The 23,028-nt window shown below is 38.4% G+C and overlaps 1 protein-coding gene across 1 annotated transcript; it reads left to right on the top strand.

The window, feature by feature from the left end:
• Positions 1-1,384: 1,384 nt before the first annotated feature.
• LOC104470056 (junctophilin-1-like) lies at positions 1,385-20,965 on the top strand (the record flags this gene model as incomplete). The annotated part of the gene is made up of 2 exons (XM_010084841.1): positions 1,385-1,503; positions 20,304-20,965. Coding segments are annotated over 2 exons (781 nt in total), but the record flags the coding sequence as incomplete, so codon positions are not given.
• Positions 20,966-23,028: the final 2,063 nt, after the last annotated feature.

Raw genomic sequence — 23,028 nt, forward strand, 5'->3', positions numbered from 1 at the left:
CATACTGTTAATCCCTTGGTGCTCATTCTGGTTAATGCTAACATTTAATTCTTGCTTCATCTAAAACACATAGAACTCATCTTTATTCCTTGAAAATAAAACTGAATTGTTACAGCAAAGTTGTTGAAAGTTTTGTTTGATTGAGTGCTGTTGATGAGTATCACCAGGCACATGGAATAAAAATTGCTGTTGCTGTTGTCCTCTTAACTAATTTTTTTCTTAGTTAAGTGTCAGCTTTTTACTAGAATGTTACAAGAAAATTCCTGAGATCATGAAATTTAATATATCTGGTTTAGAAATGTTATTAATATCTCTAGAAGCTCAAAAAACTCTGCCAGTTTGCCATGTTTACCTTCCCCTCTGTTCTAATGAACCATTTCATAGCTCTAGGCTATGCGCTAATGCTGTAGAGGCAGAGAGATCACTGCCATCAGGAATTTTTAAACTGATGACTGTTTGAAAAATTAATTGGAGAAGGAAGATGGGACAAACAGTGATGCAGTCCTGCAGTAACACAAAGGTCAGTTTACACAGTGTGGAATCAGAGGCACTTGCACAAGCTGTTCTTCAGGATTTCTAAGAAATAGCAGAAGGAAAGAAGTGGAAGCAGAGAGCAGATTACTTTACAAAAATATTCCAAACTGTTGTCTTGACTTCAGAAAAGTTGCCTTTTCAGATTGTTTTGGATTTGAAATTCAGTGAGTTACAATAATTTAAAACTGTTAAGTCTCCATTTATACAAATGCTTGTTGAAGCATCAAACACAATTTCCATCCCATTCCTTTCCAACATGGTCTGATTTTCGAAGACATTTTTGGGCCAACTTACCTCAGTTTTTTGGGCCAACTTACCTCAGTTTTTTGGGCCAACTTACCTGAGTTTTACCCTTCAGGCAATTTTACATGACACCCGTCATTGAGCAATAACCTTGAAATGTTGTAAAGGTAATACTAGCATTCCACGGTCCTGTTGAACACTGTGTCTCCTGGTCTCACAGCCCCATGTTTAGGAGTCAGTGTGGTGGCCCAGTCTGACCTTCTGTATGCTTCTGTACACATTATGGTGACATGTTTTAAAGTCATCCCAGGTTTCGCTCGGATACTATTTTTTTTATATTTAGAAATTTTAATTATAAGCTTAGGCTGTAAATTGTATACCTGCAAGTAAATGTGATACAAGGATGAGCAGGACTGAAGAACTGAGAAGAATAATGTGTTGATTCTGAAACACTTTGGCTGATTTGCAGTTACTCACAGCAAGTGGGCATAAGGGTGCAGTATACAATATAGTGTATGGTAGCTGAGGACAGTAGTCCTTTGCTTTCACATTGTTGATGCAACTCATAAGAGACTCCTCTGCATATAAACCGTTTTCTACTCTACAGAACTGCACATGCAAGAGCTAAAGCTGATGCTGCGGATCAGGCTGCTCAGGCTGCCCGCCAGGAATGTGATATTGCAAGAGCAGTTGCCAGAGAACTTTCACCAAATTTCTACCAACCAGGTAATTACAGATTGGGTTTTTGTGGCTAGTTTTGGTTTGTTTTTTTTTTTTTTTCTTGCAGTGAAATGATTCTGTGTTGAGTTAAAAAGTTGATTTCTTTTTGAATGTTGTCAATTATACAGAAACAATAGTCATGTGTAGGTAGTGAAGAGTGTACATTGCTCAAGGAGATTTTGTTTTTAGTTTTTAATCATTTGGTGATTAGTGCTTTGTATAAAAACAGTTGAACGTCAAAAAGTGGGTATCAAGCATACAACTTTGTTTCAGATTAGTAGCTTCTTCAGTACAGTGTCAAAGACAGACTTCGGAGAAGTAAATCAACAGAAATTTGGGTTGTTTCTGTAGTGTGTTCATTACAGGAAAGTTCCTTAGCTTTTTTACTGACCAAGGGAATTCTTGACAGTCTTGGTTAGCTAAGGCCTGAATTCTGGAAAATGCTTTACCTTTACACATACATAACCTGTGAGGGCATCTTCCTTTGTTATGCCTGTAGTGCTCTGTGGAGCATTGTTCCCATACTCAAGATTTCACAGAATTAAGTCTGTCACCTGTATCATCACTGCAACCCATTTTCACCTGTCACGTGTTTTGGAAAATTACTATAGAAGGAAGCCAAGCAGTTTTTGCTTTGTTTTTCTGATATCTTTCCATGAGATTAATATTTTTGTATACTACTCTTTAGCTTAAATTTGGATAGATAAAATTGAACTTCGTTTGCCAATTTAATGTCTTTTTGTAAGTCTGTCCTTTCTTTCACCTGTCAAATTAGTTGAGTCATATCTTGTTATTACTTTTCAAGGACTTGCCTGCACTTGTATGCTAATATATATTATAGCTCTGAGATTCATTTTCACTTACCATCATCTTCTGCACGTCCTTGTTTCAGACACAAACCCATTTATTCTTAAATGTACCCATATAGTGAATGCAGGCTAATATCATGACCCACAAAATCAAGGAACAACAACACTCTTCAACATTTTCTAATAGTCCACGTATTTCCTTCAATTTTTAAAATAAATGACCACTATATATTTGTTACTATGTCATTACTGTCAGTTAGCTTAAAGAATACTTGACTTTTTTCTTTATTCCTAAGTATTTAATTGTGCAGAGCAATCTCTTGGGGTTGGGAGGGCTGGGGTGCTCTTTTTTATTTCTTTAGTGCATAAGGCAAGGGCTGGTCATCTCATACAGGTTAGAATCTCCATTCACCTTGTCAATCTTGCAGACTTTCTTTGCACACATCCTGATATGAATTCGTCTTTCTTGAACATGGCTGTCCAGAACTGTAGGCAAATCTCAACAGAACCATTTCCAGTAGTAAAACTTTACTAGCTTTAAAATGGTATCAGTATGTACTCTTGGAAATGACCTCAATACAACCTCTCCTGCAGACTTTTATTAGTGGCCCATATTTACTCCAATGATACCCAAGTCTTTTTCTTTTTTCATTATTTGATTCTTCCATCAAGTGATGAACTCCAAATTTATAGCAGCAGTTCATCTCTATAGTCATGAGTTTAAAAGTCATAAGATTAGTCATGCAAAGAACTAATAACAGGGACCCCTAATAACAGGGACCCTGTCAAAGGAAAGCTTGATAGAGAAGAGAAATAAGAGAGAATTAAAGCATTGAAAGGGAAGTATTTCAAAGCTGACAAACCCTTGAAGTAAAGAAATGGCTGGAGTACTTGAAAGAAAATGCAAACATCTGATGGTGTGAAATTTGACACCAAGAAGTCCCCCAGATCAATAATTTGCTAGGTGTCATTTTTTGCTTCCTGCCACAGGATATGAAGTAGCATTGCTGACAAATTGGCCGAGATCTGGGGAGAGAAGGTGCGGTATTCTTATTTTCCTCTTATTTAAAACTTTTATTCCAATTACAGAAGGGAAGAGTTTGTATTCCTTCTCCAAATGCAGCTGTATATGTGGACAGTGGTGTATCAAAACATTTCTCAAAGTCTACTTACTGTATTCTTTGTGTGGAAATGTCTATCAGTTAGCTAGCTACCTATCAAAAGATAAATACCTCTTTTATTTTAGATTTCCTCATTATTTTCAAGATGGTCAAATACAGCATATTTGTACAGATTTGAAAAAAAATGTGTGTGGTATCAGTTAACCCTGAGAATCACCTGTACACATACTTGCTTATTTAAATACTTCCCAAGTGTCATACTATCACAAAATCACAGAATCGCAGAATGTTAGAGATTGGAAGGGACCTCGAAAGATCATCTAGTCCAATCCCCCTGCCAGCGCAGGAACACCTAGATCAGATCACACTATGAGTTAATGAACACTAGATCAGATAACTATGAGTTAATGGACAATGTTAGCATTAGCTTTTGTAATAAAATTGTAATAAAATGTATAAATATTTTTAAGTATTCGCATTCACTCACACAAACAGTGGTAAATATCTGCTTTTCAAATAGCATTCTTTCTATGTTTGAATGAGAACAAGATAACCATTATTACTTCCTAACAACTTCTTGGTTTTCTGTTGCTTGAGAGTTTTATTTTTACAATTCCTTTATAAGTTTCTGTTAGTGCTGCTAAAAGGTAATGATAAGCATCATATCTCAGTCTCTGAAACGATAGTTAAGAGAAAGCTTTCGATTGTGCTATATTGTCTTGAAAATATGTTATTGTGGGAAAGTATAATTTTTCTCTCATTGTTTGAACCACTTAGTACAGTAGGCAAGCATGCTGTCAGTAACAAATAAAGGTATGTAGTATATCAACAAGTCTCTTGAAATAAAGAGAGAGAAAAAAAGTGAAGTACAAATACCTCTCTGTAAACAACAGTTAAACTTTTTTTTCTGTCTTAGTGAATGATTTCTGTATTCCATGAGGCCTACGTCCATTTAAATATTTGAAAATCTTTTGAAAAAGCTCTTAAATTTCAGATTCTTAAAAAGCAACCTTCAGGGCCATATAGCCTAGTATTACACTCAATTTATAATTACAGTGAATGTTCATCACTCATTGTACCATGACAGTTCTTACTTCCCAATTACCTTGTCTCAACGTTTCAATTTTGTATTCATTAAGATGTTCATCAGAAGCTGCCAAGAGGTTCTAGCTTTGTGATGTAGTTTAAAAGGGGATTGAAACAGGAATAAAGCAGTAGGAAGCAAAGTAGAATTCAGTGAGTGAGAGTAATGTCAGTCTGAATCATGAATATTGAGGTACTGTAGAAATGTTGAAATTTAGCTTTACCAGTAATTGATTGCCTTAATTGATTGGCTCATGATTAGCAGCTGTGAGGATGGTGTGTCTTTGCAGAGCCCTGCCCACAATGCTGTATGGTTTGTAGATTTAACAATGTTGCAGTCTTTATAGAGGCCACACTTTACAGGCCTTTTTATCACCAAATAGAATTAATTTTGAGAAATCCTAGCTCTGACCTGTTTGTTTCCTCCAGGCATCACTAAACTTGTAGATGTGTCAGAAGAGAGCATACCAGGACAGGAAGCAAATGAAACCTGAGTCATATCCTCATTCAAGGGAGTCGTCCAGGGACAGTATGAGAATGTCTTTGCTTAGAGAAAAAATATAAATGGTGTTTTGTGTCTCTAGGTTAAAACCTAGAGAAGGCCACATGACTAATGGGAGTGCTGTATCAAAGGTCTAACAGAAAATAAAGGCTTTTGACACTCAGTAAAAAGGGGGAATATTGTTCTATGCTTGCACAAAGTTAATGGATGCTTTGACTTACCCATTCATTCTAATTCTACAGGCCACTAGGATATAGCCTTGTAAACTATCAGGAGATAAGCTAAAGTATGAACTTGCACAGACTGGACAGCTGAGACATAATTGTCTGTGGGCATATATATCCTGCAGCAAATGGGTACTGCTCTTTCATTCAGCTTGAATGATTAATATTTGATTAAATGAAAGAAGGGTAAGAGTAGTCTGGGCACTTTACCGTGGAGCGATTAAGGTCTGGAAATTCAACTCTGAATTATTTTATGGCAGATTATTTGTCAGGCCAACCAGCTGCCAGGCGAATGTGCATGGCTCACCAGAACAATTCATACAGCCTTTGACCTCCGAAAAAATACAAGAGAGAAATCAAGGAGCAGTTTATCAAATAACACTTTCTAACGAGATGGACAGTATTTCTTTAGGTGAAATATATAAGCAGAGAACTGATGAAAATAATAAGAATTTGTCATTATTTACCAGCATTTTTTCCTGTAATTTTTGGAAGTTGGAAAGTCTAATTCCTACTTTCTTTTCACCTAAGATCTTGGGAAACCCTTTGTAGTGCATATCTTCTTCAGGTATCTGAGCAGAAAGCTAAAGTCATGTTCATAACAACCATCCATAGCTTCTATTTTCTTAAGCAACTGGGCCCTAAAATCCTTAAATAAATAAATAAATAAATAAATTACTGTTACAGTATCAGTATTAACATGCTGAACATTACTGGTTTCATAAATAAGCATTTTAAGCTTATGATAAGGCAATATCTAATGGCCTCTAATGCTTTAAAGAGCAATTGTGTTTTCCATTCTGTTTTGACCAGTGGTGGGTGTCTGTAGCCTCAGAAGAAAACACATCCTTCCCATCTTCCTCCTCCCTGCCATCTCCACCTCCTTCAGTTCACAAAATGCAAACTCCATATGGACAGGAAAGAGAGATTTCTGTCTGATACTAAGTAACTGGACTGTACTGGCTGAATGCATGTGTACCAGGCCAGATTTTTTTTTTTTTTAAAAGCCAGTTACAGTGAGCACTTTGCCTGATCAGTGTTACTAGCCATGGCATCAGTTTGTGCCTTAAACCATTTGGAAGCTCACTGGTTATTCTTAGTCATAGAAGAGCCTGTTCTTTTTCTGAAACTATTCGACATACGGCTTCATCATCCTTGCACAACTGTAGTCTGGATTCCTTCTGTGGCATCTCTACAATTTACTGCTTCTGTCCTCTTTCTTGTTCTCTTTGGAGAAGCCAAAGCCTCTAGAAGTATCCTAAGGCACTTCTGTTGTATCTAGTAATCAAAGAAAGAAGGTGTGCTAAAAGTTATCAGTTTCAAGCTTTATTCTTGTTCTTTTTTATAACTCTTGTCATAAAATTTGGCTTCCGAGTTTATCACCACTCTCACCAAGGCCTACGTACAGATGCCCCCACCCTTCCGCATCTTTCATCTTGCCCAGTGTGAGGCCCGTCCAGCTTGCTGGCAGTCTGCACCCATCCTACCCCACTGTCATACACACGTGCTGGCTCAACCCACTCCCCAGCATTCCTGAGTGCATCTGGGACCAGGAAGTGTGCTTGGGAGAAGGCAAAGGAATGAGAGGTTGCAAAAGAGTAGCCTTCATTCCTTCATTCTTCAGGATGCTTTCTCAATCTCTCCCAGATACTTTTGGGTCACATAATCTAATAATTTGCTCAGGAAAAAAAAAAAAAAAAAAAAAAAAAAAAGTGAGTAACTAGTTTTGAATTAATTAACTTCTAAAACTAATAACAGAGAACCAGTTTCCTGTAGAGAGATAAAGCTGTTACAGTCACTGTAATTTTCACAGGCTTCCATTAAGTACTAAGCTAGTTAATTTGCATCCCGATACAACTTCTGGTTGCCTAGTAAAGGCTATAGGATCTGACTATGAAGCTAGCTAAACAGTCACGCAACTAGCCTGGACTAGCTTTACTGCTGTCTTCGTTATGATTCTATCTTGAAGTAGCTTCTTGAATTCTAGGCTAGGTATACCTATCTGAGCTGCCACCATGGGAGTGTTAATTGCACTTATAATCTGAGAGAAAGAAGTCAGTGCTACCTTAGAGTTTTAGCTGCATTATTTCTTCTGTTCAAAATTATTCATTTGCTCACAAAAAGAACCATTCCTTCTAGGACACAGAACCTGACCATTGTTGGCTTGCTCCAGTAAATTTTGGTATTGGCCTGTCACAGTGTCCATCAGCCAAGGACAAGATGAAGTAGGGTCTATCACATGGGAGTATTATCACAGCGTCAACATTTCCATTATAAATCCTATTTATAACTGCGTCATAAATATTTGTTCCATGTTGAAATTCAGCTAACAAGGTCTGTACTGGAGAACTTTCCTTACAGTGCTAATTTTCACTAGAGTATGGTGATTTTTTTTTTTTTTGAAAGGAGTTTATTATACTAGTGAAGGTTCAAGGTATGTTGAAAAAGGTTAGGTTTCTCATGTTATTTTTTAACATGTGATACGGGTTACATTAGCACTTCTCTACAGCTGAGCTGGTTAGAGTGACATAGACTACTTGACCATAAGCAGTTAACGCTTACTGTGGGCTTTTTTTGCTGTTGTTTTTGTAGAAAATGGGGAACAAGAGATGAATTTCAGATGGAACGGTAGAACATTAGAGAAAAATAATATTTGCAGCTACATTGGTTACTAGATTTGCTAAAGAGCAATACCATTGTATTGAAGAGCATCTGACAGCTGTGAATATATTTTTCTCCTCCTCCTAAAGTCTCTAAAGCATGTAATTTTGCGGTTGTTTCCAGTTGCCTGTGGAAGTGGATGCAGTTTTAATCTGAAGCTGTTTGATCCATATCAGCAGAGCAACTACTATCATTTCAGTAATTTCTAATATCTGTGTAAACTTGCATATGTGGACAGATAGACCAGGAGCTTGAGGATTGGTCCATGTAAGAAATTTTGGTTAAAGTTTTTCTCAGTATATGATATCAAATTCTGCAAAGAGAGTCAAATGCAAGTAAGAAAAACCTACTGCTGCCTCCATACTTGTTTGTGGCCCAGGAGGCAATGTAAGTGACACAACTTTGACAGTCTGTTACCAGTCTCTCACTGGGAACTGGGATACTTATGTTAAAAGTTTTGATGTGGAACAGAGAGGCAAACCCGTGAGGTTTGCAAGAGGAGCGAATATACTAAGCGAACAATCAGCAATAAATATTAAGAGCCATAAGTATTTTGTTTTTAATGTAAATCATGACTGCCAAACTAGTTTCAGTTTTGATCCTGAACTTCATCAGGTATAGTGTATTTTCCTGTTATCTAAAAGACAAGTCATGACAATTACTAATCTGTAATGTTTTCAAAAGGAGAATCAAATGTTTAGATAATTTTCCTGCCTGATTCCAATAGGAATACTGGAGGTTGTTGATGAGAATAAAAAGAAATAAATGGAAGTGAAAAATAGCAGAGAGAGAGAAGCCTAATAAAATGACAAGGAATTTGGTAGTCATCTCACCTGGATCTTCACTAATGACTAGCCAAATGTCATGGATGATATGTTGGATATTTGTATTATATGGTGAACAGCACATTATTTACATTGTCAGGTAACAGTGAAAGTTCATGTTGCAAACACAAGCTGGAACAGAGAAAAACAGAGTTCTCAATAACATTGCACATGTAATAGCTGAAAGTGAGTGCTACTGTTTGCAGCAGTGATCACTCACCAAATGTAAACTTGTGCTCAGAATTATCAGACCTAGTATTTCCACTGCACTCCTCAGAAGCACTACAAGAAGTCCTTAAGGGCTGACAGACTCAGCCAGTAGGAGATGAGATGTGAACCTGCTTCTGTTGAGGTGGTTGCCAAAACTCCCATGGAGCAGGATGATAGCCATGCACTTGAAATGTGATATGACAGGAGAAGCAGCTAATACTGTTCCAGGCTGTATATACAGAAGAAGCACGTCATGGAGAAGAAGGGTAATGGTGCCTTCTCTGCATGAGCCCAGTGACACTGAATTTGAAGTATTGTGTATAACTTTGGGCATTGTCATACAAGAAAGATGCAGACATGCTGAGAGAAATATAAAGAAGTGTGGTTGTACTGGGTAAAGGCAGCTATTATGCCAAATGAACAGTCTATGTATATATACAATTCATCTCTTCGGAGAATATGCAGTTGTGATGAGAACAGAATTACGGTCTTTCACTTCTGTCCATCCATTATGGATCCATTATAAATACAAAGGAGCTTAAAGAACACTGCTGCTGCAGTTAACATTTGCTAAATTTTCCAGTGGATTTTTTTTCCGGTTTTCAGAGAAAGGTTCCCATGATCAGAGGTTCATGTACCGTTCTTAATAATAGCAGGAAAACATGCACTGACTCTAGGCTTCAGACTCCCTCATGCCCCAGTGCAGCTTGGCTGAAGTAAAGTAGGCTTTAGATTTTCAGTGAAAAGCTAAAAACTTACCTTCTCAGTTATCCCATATTTAGCAGCCTGCAGGCTCAGAAGTATTCAAGTAGATTATAGTATGTGTGTTATTTAGCCAGGAGCATTCACATTAAGTACCATGTGTGTATATTATCTGGCCTGGAAAAATGAATCCTGTCCTTCATACAGGAGCCATATGCCAACACCATATAATCTTGTCAAATATTACTTGAAGTCCTGTCAGCATTCATCAACAGAGAGTTAGGGTAAGTAAAGAAAGCCTTAATTAAGATTGCTGGTCATGAGCAATTTCTGTGTCCACAAGCTGATGTCCCAATGAGGTGTTAGAGAGAGCTGTGCAGCACTTACCGTGCCGTCTATCAGGTAGGATAAATTTGTTACTTTTTTCTGATGGTAATGAATACAAAAGTATAAGGGCCTACACACTTTGATCTGCTATGCAGATACAATTATGAATTTTGTGGCCCGTTTTACAAATGTCACAGCTACTTTAGTCATCTACTAAAGCAGTCACAGAAGTGGAGCAGAGATTGGAGTTACAACCAGAATAAGTACATTGTTCTTACTTAGTGCTGATTGCAGGCAGTTTTTGAGATTCATTAGTCTATTCTTTCCTGCCTTCAAGATCCTTCAGTGTGTATATTTCCACTCCATAACGATGCATTTAGAAACCTTTTGAGGAATAAAATCTTACTTTTAGGGAATCTTTTATCCTTAATTATTTTTGGTTATTTATTGGAGAATTCAAAAATGCAAAATAGAAAAATACTGTTTATGTATTATATTCAGGTGTGTTAGTAATAGAACAATTCAAATTCATTGCAGATTTGGAGGAACTGATAGGGAGGGAGAGAAGAGGCAGTCTGGGTTTCGTACAGATAAGAATTACATTAACATGTTTTATCATCCTACTGCTGGACTCACAAGTTTGTGATGTTGCACATGATTTGGGTCAGAAGTCCATTTCCTTTGTTGTTGTCATTTCTATTGCTAGCAACTCAGATCCATGAGCTTGAGTAGATGTTTTTAATATTTTCAAGAAGTTTCTTACAGCATTGTGAGATAACAGTGCCAAATACTTTTCAACAAATACCTGTGTGAAATGCAGAGAAACTAGCAGTAAAGTAGGCAGTTCACAAGCCACACCAATAGCTCTCTTGTGCTTTGTAAATATCAGAGCAGAGTAAACACAGAGGCATAGGAACTAGCCTTGGGTTTGGCCAAAGTGTATGCATGTCCCTGTGTGTGCGGCTAGTAAATAAGTAACTCGGCACTCTTGATCACTGTCTAGTCCGTTACAGGAAGTGTTTGATGTGGGCTTTGAGAAGGTTCAATCGTTTTCATTGATGTCAAAAACAGGAAAATAAAGTACTGGCAGATGTTTTAAGTATGGTAGATAGGTATTCTAGCAAAACTACTTGGAAGTTGTTTATGATACTGCACAAAACTGCTTCCTGAGTAAGCAGTAAAGAAAGCAATTGAGAGGGCAACCTTGATACACAAGAATTTGAATGTTTGGGGTTCTATACAAGACATTTAGTACGCAATTTCTACCAGTAATTACCTATTGTAGGTGCTTATCTTTACTTAGCAAGAAGGGAAGGTTGCATTTAAGGCTGTGTTAAAACCTGCTTGTATTCAGCGATGCTACCTTTTAGTTAGTCCTAGGTGAAAGATTTGTGTATTTTGACTTCTACATTGCTGAATGATTATGTGGCTTTGTCTTGTTATGGCAATAACATAATATCACATTGTGTGCTATCTTTGTATTATATTTTTAGGTCACGTCAGTGGTACGTGGCTTGAAGGACAGCAGGGCACCAGATCAAATCACAACAGCTCCATAAAATAAATACTTGTAGGCATCATTCTCCATGACGTTCATGGATCTAGTGAGTGAGTAACTGTTGGCACATGCTAGTTTCAGTGTTGCCTCCAGTGGAGTAGGAGAAGAAAGGCTACCAGGAGTCGTTCTTAAGGAAACAGCAACGTTAACAACAGATTGAAGAGCCCTAAAAGTCTAAGCTGGAGAAAATTTCAGCAAAGGGAAGGTATTTTCAAGGGGGGAAGAAGAGAAAATGAGGAGTTGGGAGTGAGAGTAAATCAAGAAGGATTACAAATCATCCCAAATAATAAACATTATATTTCAGGGTATTTTTTTGATTATGCAAAGCACTCAGTCTTCTCCCTCATGTTTACCCTATCATTTTCTTTCCTAGGCAGCCATGGTACTTCCATGTTACTGGTAGTAAGTTCACAAAAAGAGTGATGTATTGTAAGGCAGCCAAATGGAATTTAAAAATTAATTCAGGCAAGATTTTTGACTTGTGCCTTGCTAGGGAAGCTGCTTATTAGCGTTTAAAATTCTGGTCATATCTGACCAAAATGCAGTTGCTATCAAAAGCTGAAAGTTAAAGCAGGCATCCAGACTTGGGTTGCTTGTAGATCTCAGCAGGCAGTGTCAACAATCCCTTCCATGTAAATTCTTCTTTCTCTTTTGCGATATGCTTTATTTTTAAACCGTAGCAAATGTGTTATTTTTTTCTGTAAAGCATTCTCAAGTACAGCTAAGGAGAGTCATTATTCCAGTTGGCATAACCAACTTTAGAGGCAGCCAAAACAGGGCAACAGGGCCATTTTGAATTAAGGAATTATTAAATAACATATATATGCATCACTAGGAGTGGGGCATTTCTTTCGAGGGAAATCCCACCTCCAACTTGGCAATCAAGTCAGGTGCCCACTGTCTGGGGGCCAGAAATCTTGCATACCTTGCTGCACGTTGGCCCAACCGTGAAGCAGCTGCACCATTCCAGGGTCCTATTGCTGAGGCATTATATCTATCAGAAGGATACTGCAGACATCTGGGGTGTTAACCTCTTAAACTACCGTATCTAAGTCAGGCAGAAATTATTTTTTGGAGCCCTGTGCCTCTTTAAGCACCTTGCGTTGTATCCATCAATTTCTCTATGGCTATAATCCTAAACCCTTAATTTCCAGCCCCATTCAGTCCCAGTTCAGTCTGCTAATATGGCAGACAGGACTGCCAAACATTACTAAAACCATAAGCATAGCTCTGTTCTGCTGAGTTCATCAACACATTTTACATGACATTGCACAGCCCTCCATTCATGTGGGCTGCAATTCAAGCCAGCAACCTATCAGTTAAAAGCATTTTTTTTTTTCCTGTTACCAGTATAACCTTCAGAAAAACAAGAATAAAACAGAGGGCGTACTAATGACATTAATTCTAGTTCTTCCCTCCCCCCCCCCCCCCTCCTAAAGCAATAATTAAAAACCCTGTCTTTCCAAAAATTACTGAATATAGTTATTTTGCAGTTTCATGATTACTCATCGAATCACTTCTTTTAGCAGACCAGTAAGAAATTGTTTTTATTTCCTTCACCTACGGTTACCATCCTGAATGCTGAGGAATTATTATAAAATAGATGTCCTATCTGAAAAATCCTAACATAAGAATATTTTGGATGCTTTCAGGAAAAAAAGATTCTGTATTCATTGATCCTCTGATGGGTCACCAGGCTTTCCAAGTGGTATTAATGTTCATCAGAGTAGCAAATAAATCTTATTATGAGAACGTAGATATTGTTGCCACAAGCGATACTTTAGAAAACCATTGATCACATCAGAAGGTATCAAACCAGATGGTTTTCACTGTCTTATTTCTCAAAAAGTACATTGCAACCTATAGTACTAACACCAAACTATATATTTCCATTTTTTGGTACAGTATATTTAAACACAAAAGACTTCAGCTTTTGCTTTAACAGTATCTTGCCCTGGATTTGTACTAGGCTATAATGTGCAGTAAGAAACTCACTCACCATTTACTATTTCTCCTGATCTTTGAATTATGATTCAATAGACGGTTCTCGGCTTCTCCAGGAAGATGACATTTATGAAGATATGTAACAAACTTATAGTCAAAGTGCTGTGTTGGCTTTTGATTACTCAGAAGACTTGCACTCCATTACTAGTTTTGACAAAGGCTTCCTGTGCAACCTTAGGCTATCTCTTTACCAAATACTTTGCAGAGCTTTGAGCATGACAGTGCTTTCTTGACAACTAACCACTGAATTCAGAGAGATTATTCAGATAAAGCATGCATTTTGGGTCATGATGTCCCTTTGTTTTAGCTCCCCTGTAAAATGGGCTATTGATATATCCTTTTTGCTGTCTTTTGTACTTATCTTTTTACTTACAGATTGTGAACTTTTCAGAGCAGGAAATTTCTCGTTTTTATAGAAGTGTTCAGTTGTTTAGTAAAAAGACACCTCTAATCTTGGAAGGTTTGCATATAGACTTCAGTGTCCTGACTGAACAAATGCCTTTGATCGTGTCACCATTACCCCACAATTAGTACACCTTGCAGTGAAGACTGAGAGTCTTTCCACTAACAATGTGTATGTATAAACAAAATTAGAGAGTGAAGTTATCTGCTTCATGGGTGAATTTTTCTATAAGTGCGACACAGATTTTCTTGTAATCATTAAATTATAATGTTATTTGTTACCTGAGTTACTCTTTATATAGAACTATATATTTGCTAACTCTTTATGTGGCCTTAAAGATAGTTAGGTTACATCACATAATGTGTACTCTAGTTTAAAAAGCAGAAATAAATGCATACTTACCTAATAATTACTTCTAATATGCCTTGAAATTGAATCACATCATTTCAGCAACAACAGTACTTTAAGTGTTATATCCTGTGAATATTCTATTTCAGAGCTCACATTCATGGCATTGCAATCTTTTTTTGCTTTCAGAAGATTAATAAAATTGTAATATGAAATGCTTGTTTTTCATGAATGGCAAGAATGGTAAGGCTGTGGTGACAAAAGAGTGAAAGAAGTATCATGAAGAAATTATAAGATGTTTATAAAATTATTGATAAAGTTGGGGTTTTTTCTTAAGGAGAAGCTGTCTTTTTTTCTTTTCATTTTTTCTTTTTTTTTTTTTCTTTTTAACTGTAAAATTGCACAGAGTAAGAGAAAATTGTGGAAAATTATGTAATTTCCATGTACTAAGAAGGCGGTTTTGCCATGTTTTTCATTTTCCTCTGAAAAAAATAGAGGGAATATGTCTGAAGAACACAATTGGTCTCTACAGTAAAGAACATGTCAACCTTTAGGTTTTAAACATCGTTTTGCAAGTTATGATGACCTAATTAAGCATAGTCTCATTGGTAATACTGTGTAATTCCACAATTAGCATTTTTGCACAGGGTATGTAATTACAGCACCTTACATCTGAATTATTTTTAACTGATTTAAAGGTTGTGGCTGAACCTTCACAAATTGGAGAGGGAGAAGGGGAAGGAGGATCCTCTCCTCTTGTGGAGCAGCCAACCAGTTTATGACTGGGAGTATCCACCATGGGGACTGGAGACACCCAGGTGACAAGGCTGCTGGACTCCTATAGCCTGTGCTTACCTGTAGTGTCTTACAGCAACCTACTTCAGTCACGTAGAGCCAAGGTCTGCAGCACTAGGCATCCTCTGGCATAGTACAGTGAGAGGCTGTTATCTGTATTGCATAGTGTCTCAAGCTTAGCTCCGAGAAACCTACTCTACCAAAATTTTGTGCTGCTCCAAGAGAGTGGAGTTTCTCGTGGAGTCCTAGTGGAGTTTCTCACAACATTCCCTCTAAGAAGGAATGCATCTGGCACTGTGAAAATGTTTCCTGTGGAAATTGTGTCCTGGGTTCAACTGGGATAGGGTTAATTTTCATAGAAGCTAGGAGGTGGGCATAGCCAAGGGGACATTCGATACCATGCTGATGTCATGCCTGGGATATATGGAGAAGCTGGCCGGGGGGTGGGGGGTTTTTGGCTGCACGGCTTGGGAGGGCTTCAAGTGTTGAGCCGTTCCATTGCGTATTCCTATCAATATTATTGTTGTTGTTATCTTCTGTTTTTCTTGTGTTCTATTATTAAATCTGTTGTTACCTTAACTCACAAGGTTCCACCTTTTGGTTTGTTGTTTTTTTTTTCCATTCTTTCCCCCCAGTCTCACAGGGCGGGGGAAGGGGAAGGGAGCAAGCACATGGCGCACAGTTGCCGCACCCACGACATATCAGCAGAATTCCCTGTCTTAAACAGTTTTGGTTCAGGGCAAAACTTTTAAACCAGAGTGTGCACTGCATACTTTCTTTTTACATGTGGACCAAGTAAGATGTTAAAATGTGTCCAAGGTTGTACAGGAATACATGGAAAGTTGCAAAAGTGTAGGATGCAGTGGATTAACTCTTAAAGAAAATAATGCTATACAGAATGAAAATGTACTAGAATATAGTGTATTTTAGTTTCCATAGTACTATTTTTAATTGAATATTCTGGTATATTTTAAGTCTGTAAATTACTAACTACTCTGTTACTTTATAAGATTAGAAGACTACAGAAGTGTTCTTGTATTACTTGAAAATGCATTGTCCTGTAGTCTTGCCACAAAGAATCATAATTTTTTATTTGGTTGATGTGTTACTATAGAAGTAGTTTTTGCCAGTTAAAAGAAGTATTTACTTAATAATTTGGAGAATATAGAAGTCATTATACTAAAATGAGGCAAAAGCGTATTAAATTATGGAAATGAGATTTATGGCAGGTTACTCAGTTATGCTTATTAACTATGGAATTCAGACTTGCTCCTTGAAGGTTCACCAGCCCTACTCTAAGAAATCCTAGTGCCTTTAGCACTTCCTGAGCTCAGCCTCATTCAGTCCCACCATTTTCCCATATCCTCATCTTGTCTCTTTCACAAAGAGGCCAAAGTGTTTGAAACTAGCTGGACTGACTAGGCAGGAGTATGACCTGAAGCACCTATGTCAATATATATCTACACCTTTTTCCTTACTATCTTTTAGGTGCATTCTGCAATCCCTCTCAAGCTTCAAATTTCATCCTGAGCTGATAAGGCACAATGTCTCTTCTTAGCTTTCTTGGGAAACACTGCCTGCATTTACAGTGTCCTGCAAAATGACATTTTCAGGCACTGCTTGAGCCAGAATCCTGAAACAGCCCCATGCTGCCATTATGTAAGCCTCACTAGGCCATGGAGGAAAGCATGTGGCTGTCACCTCTCAAAATGCTGTACCTGAACCAGGGCATGCTTCTCTTCTCATTTATGAGGCTGACCATGCTGTCACATCACTTACTGGAGCCCTTCCAGGAGGAAGGACATGCTACACAAGAACTCCACAATAAATTCTAGATTTAGAAAAACTATGAGTGTTTCTGCAACCAAACCAAAGCTTCCCTCACCCCACAGCCATCAATGAAATGCTCTTTAAGCAGACATTATGAGACTCTGCATACATACATCACACACATCCACACAGTCCTTTGGCTTTCAGAGGCTATTGCCCCCAAATACTGGTGAACTCACATTTTAACGGAGCCATCCAGCTGCTGGCGTCACAACAGCTGTGTGAGCGAAAACCACTCCATGGCTCACCTTCAGCCAGCAAAGGTGCATCAATTTTGAAGTGATGGTAGCAGGGCCAGCATATCACCATGAGAAAACACACAGGATCATCCACAAAGAAAGCTTATCTTTACTTACTTAGAAACCGTTTCTTGGTTCTGCTTTCCAGACCAGGTTCTCCTTAGGCACTCAGATATATCACGTCTAGGAATATATCTACTGGTTGCTTGAACTGCAAACTGAAGAACAGAAGTTCATGTTTATTTCCTAGACAGAAACTCCCTTTCCAAATTCCCTTGGCCCTGATTCCTTCAAACTCTTGCTGTAGAGTGCTCTTAAGCTAGAGAAAAAGGACTCTGTTGCCCCTGTCTGTAGTATTAGATAATGTGTTTAACGAAGAGGACAAGGTAAGTCCTGACGAGTATTCTTAGTCCTCAGAGGGGAGCGGGAACTGTGTTCTTGCTGCTGGGAGTCAGTGGTTCAGACAGGTGCATAATCTGATTGTACTGAATACAGTGAAGAGACGTAAAAAAGTCCTTGGACAATCTCCAAAGCTAACTTCAGCGTAGAGCCAAGAATCTGGGTGTTGGAAAGACCTGCCTAGCAAGATTGGAGGCAAAGGATGTATCTTTAATAGCCATATACAATGTACTGGGGGTGGGAGGAAGGTCTGCTGTGTTGTGTTAAGGCTGGATGTCTGGGTAGACACTCTCAGACTTTACTTGGATGCAGATGGCTATAGCTTTCTCTGGTGGGACTCAATGTCACTTAGCAGCAAATATTGCCAAATACCCAGTAAAAATATGGCACTGTTAGACTGTTGACACGTCTTTGGAAAGCTCCAGTTAAAGATTATTTTGTTGTTGTTTAATTTGTTTTTGTTTTTGTTTTTCACTCTACCAGTCTCTCAAGGAGACATGGGCAGCCAAGACATGGCTTCCTTCTTGTTTCAGAAGTTCCAACACAGTTTGGAGGTCTTGGGAGGAGAGAGTCCCTCTGGACAGCCTTGGGAGGCTTTTAGTTGATTGTAAGAAACAGTGGAGAGGGGTGACATTTCTGAGATCTGGATGTGTTCCTTATGAAAGTCCCTTCAGTCCGGCAAGTGTGATCAGATATTAGTAAAAGTCATATCTTTACATATATTGGACACTGGAGAGCTGTCACAGGATGTGAATTTTCTTCATAGGTGAGGAACAGATCTGGTGCCATTTGGGTAGCATTATAAGGCTGAAGATATGGTATTCTAATTGGAATGCTTTCACCACAGCCGTCATAAGAAGCAAGTGAATGTGTATGTGTATTTATCCATAATACAGAAACATTGCAATTTGACAGTTCTGTAGCTTGGACTTAAAGGTTAGGCAGAGGTCTCTTAGCTATCCTTTTCTCTTTACACCCCTAATTATATTGCATGTGAAAAAAGAAGAGAAAAACAAAGTTTATGCAGGTTAAAACCCTCAGCATTATCTTATGCATCTCAACAAAGAGAGAAGGAAATCCCCTACATGACAGATAATTTTGTGAATGGTGTAACTTTATATATGGCAACTTTTAATTTGTGTTGCGCTGCCTTTGCCTTTTACGAGGAAGGTTATAGAAAACCATAAGAAACAAGCCTCTAGTCCTCTGCCGCTCTGCAGGCTTAACTCCTTAAAGCTTCGTCCTCAAATGTCATTTGAGAACAAATCCTTGCTTGTCTATATCCAGCCTTCTTTCTCAACAGCTCCGTATTTCCACCCCTGGTTTTCAAAGATGTCAAAAATGTTGTGATTTTCCTGCTCAAAAGACATTGCATGCCGAGTAATTCTTCTCAGCAATGCTTACTTACCGGATGACTCAGTAACTTCCAAAAACTTCATGCTGCTCTTCCTTCCTCTCATCTTAGCACTGTGTAGTGATGCAAATGCTTCTGGCATCTGTAAAAACACTGTATCTGCCTAACACAGCTAGAGCCTCCTTTAAACTCAGAAGCAGAAAAATATATGCAGACATTCTTCTCTGGCCACAGAATTTCTCTGTGACATATAACACAGATAAGACGCACTTACAGAAGATAAAAAAAAAAAAAAAAAAAACAAAAAACAAAGGAAAGTAGTAGTGCTAGCAAAGATAAAAGTGAAGAAACAGTTGCAAGGTATTTGGCAGAACCCATTACTAAACATACAGAAAGATCATTGAGGTTCCTTGTTCGCAGAGGTCCCCAGCTTCTGACTTCTTACAGGACCTGATCCTGGAATCTGGGATGTGGCCTTGTGGAAATAAAATAGAAAATGCCACCCACAATACAGAAAGATTTACAGCAATTTTCTTTCTTCAACAGTGTTTACTCAAGTCTTAGCACTGAACTGTTAAATTAGACAACCAAAACCTGGAGCAAAGCATCTCAGACAGCTTGTCTTCATGTAAACAGCTGCATAGAAATGCGCCTTGATAAGTGAGTCCTAGTGGTGAACATGCTCATGGGTGTTTAGCTAGGATTTGGGGGGAGGATATTCTTCTTACCAGCTGTTCTATAGGTATTTTCCTAGTGAATGTGAGAGAATTTGTCTTCCTAGCTTCTAAGCAGGATTGTGTTACCAACTAGAGTGGTTAACCTGCATCCTCATGTGGTAAGGGGTTGGATTAGGAAGACAAAGCCAGTGTTTGAGAGTCCAAGGCACATATATATGCACAAGCTAACATGCACTCAAAAGGAAAAAGTGTGATTCAAGTCCTATTTCCTGTAGGTAATAAGGGCAGAAGAGACATGCTGATGGTTAATTACTTCCATGTCAAACAGATACTATGATCATGAGGGCAGAAGTTAAATAGATTATGGTAATTAAGCAAAATATACCTCAAAACATGCCTTTCGGAAAAAGAATGAAAGATATGTAAGGTAAGTCAGTCTTCAGTCCCTCAGACTTCACTCAAAGACAATTTATGTTCTATGACCCTTTACAAAGCTGAAGACATAAAGTGACTGAACCAAATTAGTAAGTAGTCCCAACAATTAGCAAGAAGTACATTAACTTCAACTGCTGAGTGATTTAGAATAAATCAGTACAGATGTCAGTGATTTTTTAGTAACACCTGCCCCTGTCAGCATTTTAGCGAGGCAGTCCAGTCTGACATCCCAATGCAATAGTTTTACTGTGCAGTCTTATTGTTGTTTTAATCATAATATTTCCATTACACTATTTTTCAGGCCCTGATTATATCAAACAAAAATTTCAAGAAGGAACAGAGATGAAAGAAAAATCTGAAGAAAAAGTTCAGGAAAAACCACCTACCCCAAAAGAGTCACCTCATTTTTATCGAAAAGGTACTACACCTCCTCGAACCCCAGAAGCAAGTCCAAGGCATAGTCCTCCTCTTTCTTCTGAATCTTCTCCTTCAAAACAGCTGAAAAGGCAAAGCTCCACTTCTGGGGCAAGACTCAGTCAAGAAAAAAAGCTTTTAGCCACTGAGAATATAACACCCACAATTAACAAGCCTTTATATTCAAAAGCACCAATGAAGGAGGAAATAGCTGTGAAACACCAGCAAAAGTTTTCAGCCCATCACAATCCCATCAGCACAGAGAATGGGGAGCTGCATGATCACTACCATGGTTATTATGTAAAAGTGAATCCAACAGTGCTTCCACAGGAGCTCAGGGAAGAAGATGAATATGTCAACCCATCACCGTCAACACTTGCACGGATACCACCCTCACAGAAGCCAAGTCCTGCTAGATCTGGGGGTAAGCCAGACGCCAAAGAAAACAAACCTGACACAAAAATTAAGAAACCAGAATTTGCTGCACCAAAGAACCCAGCTAATAATGAGTCACATTCAGCAGTGGAAAAAGAACTAGAAAACAGCTCGGTGAGTACTGCAAGAGACCTTTTCCCTTTCACTGTCCTCTTTCTCATAGTGCTGAGCTTTGCAAACTAAAGACAGGCAAAGCTCACGTCTGTCATATCTTCATTGGGATACAGTCTGCTAGCTGGAAGCCACTACACTAGACTGGAGTGAGGAACAAATATTCCAGTCCTTTATATTATCCCTTTTGAAAACTGGGAAGGGATAGCTGATAGCCAGATACTGACCGACTTTGAAATATGAATCCCTATTGCATCCATAAACGCAAAAGCATGTTAAGGTATTAGTGTGTGTATGTATATATATATATGTGTGTGTGGTTTGTGTGTGTGTAGATACATATTTGTAGATATACACACATATATATATATTCACCTCCCCTCAGAACAGTGTTCATTGTACTTCAGTGGATGATTGGGCAGTACTGGGAGTTACACCCATGCTATTCCCCAAAGGCCTGCTTTTGATTACTGGTAGAGACAAGATGCAGGCCTGTGGTCTGGCCCAGTCCAGGCAATCTACCATTTTCATTTTCTTCTCTGTGTTAATTGTAGGCTTTAAAAACAAGCAATTTGCGTCAAAATATAATCTGTTTTAAAATGCATACTTCAACAATGCTTGCATTTTTCAGTGATGTGAAAAAATTTACTTTCGTCAGAAAATGTAGAAGGAGTTTTAAAACTATACGTTCAGGTCAGTGTGAATCTGAATCTCAATACTATTTAAAAATAATAGAACTATCAATAGTTACGCAGAAAAGGAGAGATGGCTAATAGAACTTCTATTCCATGTTAGAAGAAAAAGCCAAGTTAACAAATTCAGAATCTCTAATAGTGATAAAATTATTTCTGGGCCAACAGAAACTCAGGAAAATGTTATCTGTAGATCCTAAAGTTAACCTTTAGTGAATGAAGAGGTCTAGATAATTGTCATAATGTTTCTTTTTTATAAGCATTTTTTCTTTGAATCATTTTCGGTACTGTAACAGAAAAATAAAGTCTGTCATTACTGATGCAATAAACAGAATGACCCATTTAATGACATCCAGATAGCCTGGCATTGATCTCAGGCAAAACAGTCGAATAATTGACACGAGACTTCATTAACAAAGAATTTTTTAAAAAAGAGGTATAAGAAATTCCAGACAATATGCATTGTAAAAGATCTTGTCAAACAAGCTGGACATCTTCAGGTGCGACAGAGGAATCATAACCTCAGTCAAGAAGGTCACTTGGTTTGCATTTACCCAGTTATTTATTCTGACAAGGAAGCCAGAGTAATGCAAAGGCTAAATGTCACATTAAAATAATTTTTTAAAAATTGATTGATGGTTCTCAAAAAGTAATTAGAAAAACATCAGTAATTTCGTATTATTCTGGTGAGGTCATTCTGAGATTAATTCTGCTGCTATATTTTGTTAACAGACTTGCTAATGACATGGAAAAGAATCATAGAATACCTTCCACTAGGCCAGGTTGCTCAAAGCCTCATCCAACCTGGCCTTGAACACCTCCAGGGATGGGGCATCCACAGCTTCTCCGGGCAACCTCTTCCAGCGCCTCAACACTGTCACAGGGAAAAATTTCTTCCTAATTCTAACCTAAATCTACCCTCTTTCAACTTGAAGGCATTACCCCTCATCCTGTCACTACACCCCCTGATAAAGAGTGCCTCCCCATCTTCCTGTAGCCCCCTTTAAGTACTGGAAGGCTGCTATAAGCTCTCCCTGAAGCCTTCTCTTCTCCAGGCTGAACAACCCCAACTCTCTCAGCCTGTCCTCATATGGGAGGTGCTCCAGCCCTCTGATCACCTTTGTGGCCCTCCTCTGGACTTGCTCTAACAGTTCCATGTCCCTCCTGTGCTGAGGACTCCAGAGCTGGACACAGTACTCCAGGTGGGGTCTCATGAGAGCAGAGCAGAGGGGGAGAATCACCTCCCTCGACCTTCTGGTCACACTTCTTTTGATGCAGCCCAGGACACAGCTGGCTTTCTGGGCTGGGCTGCAAGCTTGCCAGCTCGTGTCCAGCATTTCATTGGCCAGTACCCCCAAGTCCTTCTCTTCAGGG

Source organism: Pterocles gutturalis, unplaced genomic scaffold (assembly GCF_000699245.1).
Source record: "Pterocles gutturalis isolate BGI_N339 unplaced genomic scaffold, ASM69924v1 scaffold40696, whole genome shotgun sequence".
NCBI lineage: Eukaryota > Metazoa > Chordata > Aves > Pterocliformes > Pteroclidae > Pterocles > Pterocles gutturalis.